We start from the raw sequence: 12,665 nt of genomic DNA on the forward strand, positions 1-12,665 counted from the left end.
CTGGTATAGATAAATTTGTGTACTTTATAATTATACATATGTCTTCCACATGAATAACAATTTTTGAAGTGTCAGCCAGCATCCTTGGCGGTCTGAGAATCATACTTTGTGGACTCCATTTTTAATGCTTCTCTACTCTGTAATTAGTTTTATTTCTGTGATATAATTTGATGATGTGACCCTCTGTTTTCTATTGTGAAGATATTACTTCAGTCATTCAGCATGGATATATGTCTTTAATTCCCTAATACTTCAATTTCCCTAGAAGAATTTCATGATGTACACAACTGAAGACTATCGCAAAGCCACAGAAAATACAAAACAGGGCAATTTTTTGCTTTATTCTACCAGACCTGAGTTCATGAAATATACTACTTTCTCTATAGAGAAGCCTTTAGAGAATCTGAATTGAGCAGTTGTTAAAAGAATTTCTTCATAGCTATTACTTACTATTAAATTATTGATCATTTTCCGTCTTTCGCTACTGGGGTGCAAGATTCATTGTTTTGTTACATGCATATTTGCAGACCAAAAACATACAAACATTGAAATGTACATGTGATGCACATTTTCAGTCAGTATAAACATCAGTTTGCTTCTCTAATCTAAATAATCTTTGAAAATTTAGTAATAACTTTAAGACTCTCATTTCAAGTTACTGGAGTACTAAATCTTTATCACAAGTTACATGTATGGAGGATATTAAGTCACATATCTTTGGCAAATCTAAAAGCTCACACATAGGTTGTAAACTCAGAGCGATGCTGAAAAGCTTTTCAGACATTCGACTTTTCAGTCTGCTGTAAATCGGTTACAAGAGTGCTAAGTACGGCACTCCTCATCCTGCAAGCCTCAAAGCACTCCTCAGTGGCAACACCTATTTTGTATTGCAGGATCCAATAAGAATATGGCATTTACAGCAACATACATATGCAGATTACCAGTTTTATCCGTATTTTCATTCGAAATTCTTGATGGGTGGTTAGGTTGTTCTGATTCTGAATTTACAGAACATAATACAACAAGTTTTACTTTTCAATTGTAATTTTTAGTTTGGATAACTTTTTTCTGAAATATTTTAATATGTTTACATCATTATTCGTTGTTGGGTCATTCAAGCAATCACACACATCATTATTTTTGTTATAGTATATCCTTTCATTAAAAATAAAAAAAGAAAGTAAGTAAGAAATATCTAAATATTTGGTTAATTCGCCTATTACGTGAAGTAGTACATTATGTGTAATGTAAAATTTTCTATCCGCATTCTGTCAGAATTTAAATAACATTTAAGCTAGCTATGTGCAAGATGAGTGTTTGTTTCAGAGGACTTTAACAATAACGTAAATCTCAAGGTGCTATAATACAGAAAAAAAATACTCAAGTGTACTCAGCAGATGGTGTGATGAACTATTAGCAGATTATATTGTTCATAGACGATGGGTTTTCTTGTTGCTGAGGAACATGTCTTACGAAACATAGTCACACAATGTGTTACATTTCTTCGCAGTATGGAAGCAGTGGGAAAATGTCTAACCTCTTTAAACATATGAAGATGGAATAGCTAGTCATCCATTTGATAGAAATATTTATGTTAAGTATATCAAAAAGTACATCATTCACTAAATATGTGTACTTCTGCACACCATTATATCATTCATCGTGTAAAATGGATATTGTGTCAATATCTCTTCACTCTTTTGCAGCTACATTTTTGAATTGTCCACGACTGTCACTATGCTACTAACTAATCATTAATTCTTTTCTTTTACTGTTGTATTCACAAAGAAGTGTGTTCTGTATTTTTGAGTTCTTTTGGAAGGCATCTCATTTACAAAATGTCATGGGGTTACATCACATTGCATCTATAAACAAAAATACTAAGTGATGTACTGAAATTAGACTTGCTGTTCTAAGTAAATCTGTACTTAAACAGTAATGACAATCTTGAACTTAAGCAGGAACACATTATTTTCTGCATTTGTAGGACCATCTTCCTTTAAATGACATGTAATTCATCATGGTTACTTTATAAAGGAATATCTGGTGAGGTATAGGAAAGTGACCAATTTGACCAAAGTCTGCCCCATACAATCAGTTTTTTTCATAAGTATTGCGAAAATTAAATAAGCATATTGGTAACAAATAAAAATGAAGACATTTATTAAAAACAATAGATTTTGATCTAAATAAGTTGAGGAGGTCAGCAACTTAAAATATTTATTTTACAATTAATTTTAATCTTTACAGTAACATGAGTGTGCAATTACAATCTTATATTGTAAACACAGTACTCATTGTTACAGAAACTATAAGTTACAAGACATCTTTGACTGGAAGGGTGCATTTCCCATACAGTCCAAATCTATGTGCAAAGGTGTGTGTAACAGAAATATCAGATAGTGCAAAAGCAACTGTACAATGGCTGGCACAGAAAAGAAATTATTTGTTTAGTAAGAGAAAAATATATATGAATTAACATAGCAATTTAGTATGTAGATAGCATTTAAATGCATTTTCATTGTATTCCAGAAGTATAACACAGTAATCTGTACACATTTTCTTATAAAAAGTTTCTATAATAAACATTTGAAATGCTTAATAACATATTTGTACTCTTACTAACACAGTCTTTTGCTATATGAATCCTGTAACAAATATTTCATTTATGCTTAAGTGGGTGACCTCTCAGCATATTGGATATCCCAGGTGGTTTCTTATTACCATTACTTTGAGGGCAGTTGTCTTGTTGCATAGGGAACATAAATGAAAGATCAATATCATAGCGTGGTAGCTTCTCTCGTAAATATGAAATTACATTTTTTGGAAGACCAGGTACACGACTCATAATGAAACTGGATAAATATCGCGGACTTTTAGATTTTTCAGCACAGTGTAGTAATAGTGCCCAAGATTTGTAGTCAGAGTTGACAACAAATGTGTTGTAGACACCTTCATCTGCAAAAGAGAGAGGTAATATAACTAAATCATTGCCAAGCAGTTATGCAGATTACTTGATGAATTATTCATCTTCTTCATGGCTAAAAATAGTACAAAAATTTAGTTTTTTATAGTAGTGAAAATAGCACTGATATAGATATTTCTGACAACAGATAAGATTCAAAAAATTATGAAAGGTAGTTGTGCCATCAGCATGCCATTCATTTATTTCAGCACATTGGGTATTATGGATCCTAGTATGAATGATTCAAGGATGTATATGTGCACCAGTGACGATGGTTACTGTTGGGCTGCTAATATTATAATTAAAAGCATTAGTTTTAGTTTATGTTTGGTCAAAATTATTGTAACTTACTTCTTGATTCCTAATACCCAGCAGATACTACTGCTGTTCCAAAAGCAAGAGTTGATGTTACAGCAGATAAAGCATTGCAAACATAATGCAAAACTGTAAGATATCCCAGAACATAGGAAGATAAATCAAATGAGAAGGACCATTCATTATGAATCCATTTTAAAGAGCTAAAAATCATCCAGGAGATTTAAATTATGTTTAGTGTTGTCTTTAAGTTAAAGGCATATAAAAATATCCTTTCCTTTACAATTTTGGCACATTGTCACCATAGCTTGAAGTAACACATTTATATAAATACATTCACATCAAAAATTATTTTCTTTAAAATAATTTCCAAACAAGAATGTAACCTTCTCAATAAACTCAGAAAAAGATCAAACTACTTTTCTTATTGAAATTAGTTTTTTCGCCATTAAATAAAAACAGGAGGAGAGTAGAAACGTGTGAAGATGAGTAGCCAGTGCACGGATTTGAAGGAAAAGACGCTTAAAAATATGTGAACCCAACTGCTCATAAGCAGCAATGAAATACAACAGTTTCAGTACAGAGTCCAAAGGTCTAATACTATAAAACTCGTTAAATCATTGTGGTTCTTGGCTGAAGCGAATATCTAAATGAGTCAGTTTGAATGGTGTCCCCTCTGAATAACATGTCTATTGTATCAACAACCGCTGTGTCAAACCACTCTACCACTTTCTCATTACATCAACAACTTTTCTTGATATTTCTTAGTTTTAGCTTTTTTTATCCTTGCAATGAACGACTGACCAATTAAAAAACTGGGCATCTGATTTTGTTTTACATTCTAATTCTCTAGTCCATGGCCTGTTGATCCTGTCACAGTCGCTATTTAATACACCACGCAACAAAATAATAGCATCACAGAGAAATATGAGATACATAGTTATTGTATTTTCTGCACACATAGACTATGAAATTAGTAAAGGAAAGCAATGGAAATTTTGCTCTATGAGAGGAAATTGTGGGTGAACGAATGTATAACATAAAAAAGTGAGAATCTTTGAGCCTGTGGACACTAAGAATATACACTGAATTTCACTTTTACACCAGTAAAAATGACACGGGTACACAGTTTAATGCCAGTGGATTACATCACCCTGTATTAGACTGAGGCATAGTATTTTAAATACTTAAACCATTCAGCAGAACAAGCTTAAATTGTGAGGTAAGGAAACATTGTTGACAGTGTTGCACTCTACATACACTACTAAACCTCAACGACTCCATCAGAAACTTTTAGTTACATAGATATACGATCTGTCTCTGAAAGCATGATTTTGTTGGAGAATTCGCAGTCACATATAATAATCCAATATTTCGATAATTTCCTGACACTGCAGTTAATATTTGTACTGATACCCATATAATACAGAAAATTATACGAACATGTCAGTTCTAGGAAGTTTTGACATTACTTTCAGTTTTAATTACAAAAACTCAAGTGATAAATGTAAGGAGTTATACATTTACTGTCAAGGTTGTAAATGATACACTAGAGACTCCCTCTAAAATTATTACAACAGCTCAACAGTTTGAGGAACAGCACATCCATTTAATGCAGGTATCATTTTCTCCAATTTGACATGTCTGTGAAAAACGAATACATAGGGAAGAATCTGAATGAGCATTCATAAGTATATATAATGGGAAACGATGATGTAAACCATTTTTTACATCAGCATGAAAAATTTGTTCTCTTGCTGATTAGCTAGAAAGTGTGTGTAAGTGCAGGCAGTGCACTTAAGAGAGTAGCTAAATGAGTAATAAAATATAGAAAGTTGTATCAATTACATCACAAGCTGCTTACCTGAGATTTGCATCATGTACATAAAAGAACATTATCTGTATCACTGATGTTGTTTCACTGCTTCCCACACTTTTTGTTAGTTATATTGTACTTGTCATTTAGCCTTCAGTAAATAATACTTTTTCTCAACTCATAAGTTGCCTGTCTTATTGCGTCGTCTGAAAGGAGCCCTCTGAATAAAGAGTTTATTCGGAATAGAGACATCATTTTCTTTTAAAAATCCACATTATTTATCATAAAACGAGTTTGTGAGCGATCACCAATCCCTGTATTGATACCGAGTAGCAATGTATTTTAACAACTGTGAAATTCAGATCCCATAATAGTGAAATATATTACAGTTCCTGATACATGTTTTACACTAGTTATCCCCTCTCGTACAACATATTTTGTGTGAAAATTACAGTTACCTCAAACTTTTTTCTAATATGTTGGACAACAATGTATTGTCATTGATAATAATTTTCTCTATCAAAGCCATATAGCCTCGCATATCCTCATGGACTAGCATTCTGGATAAGCGGAGACACTGCAATCAACTGAAGTTAATTAAGTGGTGGTTTCATTGACAATGATACGGACAATTTCCTTCTCCATCCCAGTCTAATAAAGCCAGTGTCCATCTGTAATGCTGTAATGACCTTGTCAGCTATTGGCCATTACAGTTTCCTTCAACACATCGACAGCGGACTTTCATCATGTTCATGTCTAGTGAGTATCTGTCTGTCTCACAGCCTGACTTTCAACAGCCACTAGACATGTTGTTGTTAAGCCAATATCGTATGTTGAAGCAAGTAAGTATTATGCCCTGGATCAAGATTTTAGCTTTCATCACTACTGAGAATGACACTTTCAGGCTTAGTTTGATACTCATATTCACTTTCTTCACTACACATATTTAAATAGTCCTTTGGTTCACATTTTATTCACATTGTAAGAAAACGAAAACAACCCATCTTCCTTTGTTTATGGTTTCTAAGTACTTAACTACCAATAATAAAAAATCGCTAAATACAGTATATGATAATTACTCACTCTACATGCTATTTGCTATCCAATATAATGAGATGTTGGCACTTGAACAAATGTTTTCCAGTTTCAATAAGTTATTTTAGCTACATACGTTCCTACATCGTGGTTAGTTCGATTTGTGCGTAATTAACTATATTTTTATCTGTCCAGAACGCTTTAATTTACAAATTATTCATGATATTGATTTTGCCATACTGAACTAAGTTTTACGCAGTTATCTGTACACACTATTCTGAATCCACATTAATTGCATGTCTACCAAAGTGTACCAAATTGCAGTGTACCAAAGTGTAGGATAATTTACACATGCTGCAGACCTGCTCACATTTAAATAAAGAGTTTTGTAGAAGACCGTTGGAAAAAAAATGCTGATGACATAAAATATAGTAATTGGTTCACATTTTTAACTTAATTTAACATCTGTACATTTTTTTTACGCACAGTGGTAACAGAATCGGAAACAGGGTTAAGAGACGTAAAAATTTTCTGAGAAGACAATGGAAAGTATAGTCTAAAATGTGTTTTGTGAACAAGCAGCTGACCTTTAAATTCACGGGTTACAGGAACAGACTGAACTGTGTTAAAGTGTTTTTGTCAAATGCAAGATCATAAATGACACCTTGGTAAACCAAAGTGGCAGTGACACAAAGTTTTTTGTGAATGAAATCATCCAACATTTTTACGCCGTTTCTGCTACTGCCATCATCAAATATCAAAAACCTGGAACTTACAAAACACGATTCATTGTCAGTATTCAATTTTTAAAATTAACACTGAACCTTGTTTTACCATCTGACGATGGCAGTAGCGAAAACGGTGTAATAAAGAAATTTATTAAGCGATCCAAACGGTTTTGTTCACAAAATTATTCACGATGATTCCGGACTCATAAAGGACAACCATTTGCTTTATTAACAATGCATATTCTTTAAAAAAATAAAAAATATCAGCTCTTACAGGTGTCCTCGGCATGTACCCAGTGCGCTGCCATTGCAGGATCAGGAATCTCCCACGTGATGTTGCCTGCCAGCAGCTCGTTGTCAGGATCATCAGTGAAGGAGTACGTGAAATTCATGGAGACCTCTGGCCGGAGCGGTGACAGTGAAAGCTCTGCTCGCATGCAGCGGTAGGCCAGCGCCTCCTCTGAGCTGGAGTAGTACTGCACCACAAACCATCTGCCAAGCATCTGTGAACAGGGCATACACACTGTGTTTAATGTCGTTTTAATTTTCTCGCTTTACCAGAAAAGATTACGTCTACGTTAAACGCTAAAATGGCGTACATTGCACCCTGACAAGATATAAAACGGCAAATCTGCTGCAGAGATGAGTGTCTCTCACTGTCCGATATTCTGCAGGCATTTATTGGTTTATCATGACGTATATTCAAATGAAACAAAACAACTCTGACTATCGTAAATTCTCTCTTTGTAATTTAAATTTGTGTAAGAAAGTTGTGATTAGTACTGACACTGATACTCAAGAAAACGAATCTTAGGTGCTATACAGCCATTATACACACAGGTATTAGGAGAGCAGACATTAAAAGAAGCATTCATTTTTATTATACTGGCTTAGACGCTTTATTTATGATTAAAAGTTAGTTACTTGGGTTCAAAACCATAAAAGATTCCATTTTTCTCTTAACGAATGCAACAGATTACGATGTGTCACCTGATACTTTAAAATGGACACTGTGAATATAGTAAGCTAATTGCCAACACAATAATTCGAGATAAATGAAAACAAAAAAGAAAACATTACGGGAGAAACCATAAATGTGCTTGGCGCATTTCATTATTCTGTTACTGAAGAAGTGGTAAAAGTTTATAAAAGTCTCTTTTTGTTTGCTACTGAGAGTTTTCGAGCATTAGAAGATGCTAAACCAGTCGTAAAATATAAAGATTGCAAAAGTAGCAACAAAAATCTTTTTTATAACAACAAAATTTTTATGCTAATAATTTAGCTACTAAACATTAGTTCATTATTTTGGACACCTACTGCTAAAGATGTGAGACACTGTATTAAGCTGTACATGAAATTATGCGACAAGAATCACACTGCAGGCTGGCTTGACAGTTCATATTCGGTTGTCATGCCGTCTCAAAGACATGAAAGCTCCTGAAATATCACTGAATCGATAGGTCAAGCTACAATACACTTAGCGCCAAGGACAGCTATAAATGTAACTGCACAACTAACCAAAATTACAGTACAGCATCGTGTAGAACTGTGTGTAGGACTGTCCCAGAATGACAAAGTATCTTTGCAGAATGAAAGTGGAATATTGGCGTTGCAGCTGCCACAACAGCTTGGTTATGATAAATACAACACAAATGAGATATTTGTAAATCTGTAATTTATGATTAAAATTGTAAAATATTGTAGCTTTATTTCAAAATTTTAGTGCATTGATTTATTTCATCCATTTTCGCGTATACAATACCTTACAAAAGGCCGGAATTATTCTCAGTTGGGTAGATGTTGATGCGCAGACGACATCTAATGTGACAACTTTTAAAGAAGGCTAATCATGTAAGTACCTTGAGCATGTTAGACTATGTTTTATCACATTGCAGTATGTGTTCTTTTATCTCAACTATTAGCACGCGGTATATGCACTATACAAGAAATGGAGTAAGTGCTATATTCTTCCAAAGTAGCAACAGCAGCGTGCTGGATGGTTGCCCGTTTATGAACGCTTTCGTCATTCTTTATTTGTGATGTATCCTGCAGCTGTTTGTTTGTCATCAATTACGATCAGTCTGTATGAGTTCGACGACAACAAGGCTCACACAGCGTCATGTTGGGTATATACACTCTTGGAAATGGAAAAAAGAACACATTGACACCGGTGTGTCAGACCCACCATACTTGCTCCGGACACTGCGAGAGGGCTGTACAAGCAATGATCACACGCACGGCACAGCGGACACACCAGGAACCGCGGTGTTGGCCGTCGAATGGCGCTAGCTGCGCAGCATTTGTGCACCGCCGCCGTCAGTGTCAGCCAGTTTGCCGTGGCATACGGAGCTCCATCGCAGTCTTTAACACTGGTAGCATGCCGCGACAGCGTGGACGTGAACCGTATGTGCAGTTGACGGACTTTGAGCGAGGGCGTATAGTGGGCATGCGGGAGGCCGGGTGGACGTACCGCCGAATTGCTCAACACGTGGGGCGTGAGGTCTCCACAGTACATCGATGTTGTCGCCAGTGGTCGGCGGAAGGTGCACGTGCCCGTCGACCTGGGACCGGACCGCAGCGACGCACGGATGCACGCCAAGACCGTAGGATCCTACGCAGTGCCGTAGGGGACCGCACCGCCACTTCCCAGCAAATTAGGGACACTGTTGCTCCTGGGGTATCGGCGAGGACCATTCGCAACCGTCTCCATGAAGCTGGGCTACGGTCCCGCACACCGTTAGGCCGTCTTCCGCTCACGCCCCAACATCGTGCAGCCCGCCTCCAGTGGTGTCGCGACAGGCGTGAATGGAGGGACGAATGGAGACGTGTCGTCTTCAGCGATGAGAGTCGCTTCTGCCTTGGTGCCAATGATGGTCGTATGCGTGTTTGGCGCCGTGCAGGTGAGCGCCACAATCAGGACTGCATACGACCGAGGCACACAGGGCCAACACCCGGCATCATGGTGTGGGGAGCGATCTCCTACACTGGCCGTACACCACTGGTGATCGTCGAGGGGACACTGAATAGTGCACGGTACATCCAAACCGTCATCGAACCCATCGTTCTACCATTCCTAGACCGGCAAGGGAACTTGCTGTTCCAACAGGACAATGTACGTCCGCATGTATCCCGTGCCACCCAACGTGCTCTAGAAGGTGTAAGTCAACTACCCTGGCCAGCAAGATCTCCGGATCTGTCCTCCATTGAGCATGTTTGGGACTGGATGAAGCGTCGTCTCACGCGGTCTGCACGTCCAGCACGAACGCTGGTCCAACTGAGGCGCCAGGTGGAAATGGCATGGCAAGCCGTTCCACAGGACTACATCCAGCATCTCTACGATCGTCTCCATGGGAGAATAGCAGCCTGCATTGCTGCGAAAGGTGGATGTACACTGTACTAGTGCCGACATTGTGCATGCTCTGTTGCCTGTGTCTATGTGCCTGTGGTTCTGTCAGTGTGATCATGTGATGTATCTGACCCCAGGAATGTGTCAATAAAGTTTCCCCTTCCTGGGACAATGAATTCACGGTGTTCTTATTTCAATTTCCAGGAGTGTATTTTAGCGACTGTCGACAGTCCGTCGATAAAAAAAAAGTCTGTTGCACTCCTACATCACTTCAATGCGAGGATAAAACTTGACATTCCTTCCTTTCGTGCAACCATGCTAGGTAGCTAGTTGCTTATGACATGTCACAATATACTACCGTCAATAAAAAGGATTACTCTTGAAAACGTAGTTGATATTAAGATTATAATGTATATCACCTCAAACGAAAGATGTCAGTAGTTTATCTTTGGTACACTCGTATAATAGGCAACACGAAATCTGCTAAGTGCAATATCCCTGCAATTCGCACTTTTATTTCCTTACATTTACGTATATAAGCCGACTTCCGGTGTTTGTTATGTATGTGAATAAAATCACTTGCGTCAAATAAACCCTACATCAACATTTACTTCTACATATGAACTGCGTAAATTACTGAAGTACATGGCAGAGGGTACTTCCCATGGTACCAGTAATTGGGGCTTTTCCCTATCCACTCGCGTATGGAACGCGGAGAAAAGGATTGCTCAAACGCTTCTGGGCGATTTGTAATTAGCCTATTTTTCTCTTCATGATCTCTGTGGGACTGATACGTAAAGAACTGCAGCATATTCCTAGTCCTCACTTGAAGTTGGTTCTAGAAACTTTCTAAGAAGGCTGTCACGGGACAGTTTGCATTTGTCGTGGAGAGTCTGCTAGTACACTTCTTTCAGAATCTCAGTAACACTCTCCTATGGATCAAACAAACTGTGACTTGTCGATACTGTACTAATTTTCGTTTAGTGAAGTTCAAAATTGTACGTTTCTGAACATTTAAAGCAGATTGTCGATCTTTGCTCCACTTTGAAATCTTATTAACATAGACTGAATATTGAAACCTAGGTCCCAAAGTTTATGTAAAATTTAAATTTTGTACTGATTGCATCAAAACTGTGACTTACTGTGTATTTTTTACGTTCAGCGCCTTGAAAAACGTAGTTTGTGCTATACATTTACTGCTTACACCATTTTGACAGTAGTACCCTCGTTCGGAACAGTCCTTCGACCTGAATTTCAGGTCATGTCTGCGTCAAAAAGGTATATTCTTGACGATTTTCGAACGTTATGTTTGTTGTGCATAACATATTTCGTACCAAATCGGCGTTTGTGATCGGCAGTTACTGCAGCACATTTTATAACTAGTATTTCGTGTTAATTCTAGTTGTCCCTTTCGACAAAGATGCACATTGTCTGCATTTATCGTAAATTGTCACTGCTTTCAAGTTTATATATCTACATCTACATTTATACTCCGCAAGCCACCCAACGGTGTGTGGCAGAGGGCACTTTACGTGCCACTGTCATTACCTCCCTTCTCTGTTCCAGTCGCGTACGGTTTCCGGGAAGAACGACTGTCTGAACTCTCCGTGCGCGCTCGAATCTCTCTAATTTTACATTCGTGATCTCCTCGGGAGGTATAAGTAGGGGGAAGCAATATATTCGATTCCTCATCCAGAAACGCACCCTCTCGAAACCTGGCGAGCAAGCTACGCCGCGATGCAGAGCGCCTCTCTTGCAGAGTCTGCCACTTGAGTTTGCTAAACATCTCCGTAACGCTATCACGGTTACCAAATAACGCTGTGACGAAACGCGCCGCTCTTCCTTGGATCTTCTCTATCTCCTCCGTCAACCCGATCTGATACGGATCCCACACTGATGAGCAATACTCAAGTAAAGGTCGAACGAGTGTTTTGTAAGCCACCTCCTTTGCTGATGGACTACATTTTCTAACGACTCTCCCAATGAACCTCAACCTGGTACCCGCCTTACCAACAATCGATTTTATATGATCATTCCACTTCAAATCGTTCCGCACGCATACTCCCAGATATTTTACAGAAGTAACTGCTACCAGTGTTTGTTCCGCTATCATATAATCATACAATAAAGGATCCTTCTTTCTATGTATTCGCAATACATTACATTTGTCTATGTGAAGGGTCAGTTGCCACTCCCTGCACCAAGTGCCTATCCGTTGCAGATCTTCCTGCATTTCGCTACAATTTTCTAATGCTGCAACTTCTCTGTATACTGTAGCATCATCCGCGAAAAGCCGCATGGAACTTCCGACACAATCTACTAGGTCATTTATATATATTGTGAAAAGCAATGGTCCCATAACACTCCCCTGTGGCACGCCAGAGGTTACTTTAACGTCTGTAGACGTCTCTCCATTGATAACAACATGCTGTGTTCTGTTTGCTAAAAACTCTTCAATCC

The 12,665-nt window shown here is 37.8% G+C and overlaps 1 protein-coding gene across 1 annotated transcript in view; it reads right to left on the reverse strand.

The window, feature by feature from the left end:
- Positions 1–2,146: 2,146 nt before the first annotated feature.
- Positions 2,147–12,665, reverse strand: part of LOC126187978 (apolipoprotein D) — a 106,372-nt gene continuing 95,853 nt past the window's right edge. Inside the window, exons 2-3 of the mRNA XM_049929379.1 lie at positions 7,134–7,362; positions 2,147–2,958 (exon numbers count right to left, since the gene is read on the reverse strand). Of these exons, the coding sequence (XP_049785336.1) occupies positions 2,663–2,958; positions 7,134–7,362 (525 nt within the window). The 3' untranslated portion in view covers positions 2,147–2,662. The remainder of the gene's footprint in view (positions 2,959–7,133; positions 7,363–12,665) is intronic.

The sequence above is a fragment of the Schistocerca cancellata genome, chromosome 1 (genome assembly GCF_023864275.1).
Source record: "Schistocerca cancellata isolate TAMUIC-IGC-003103 chromosome 1, iqSchCanc2.1, whole genome shotgun sequence".
NCBI classification, from domain to species: Eukaryota; Metazoa; Arthropoda; class Insecta; order Orthoptera; family Acrididae; genus Schistocerca; species Schistocerca cancellata.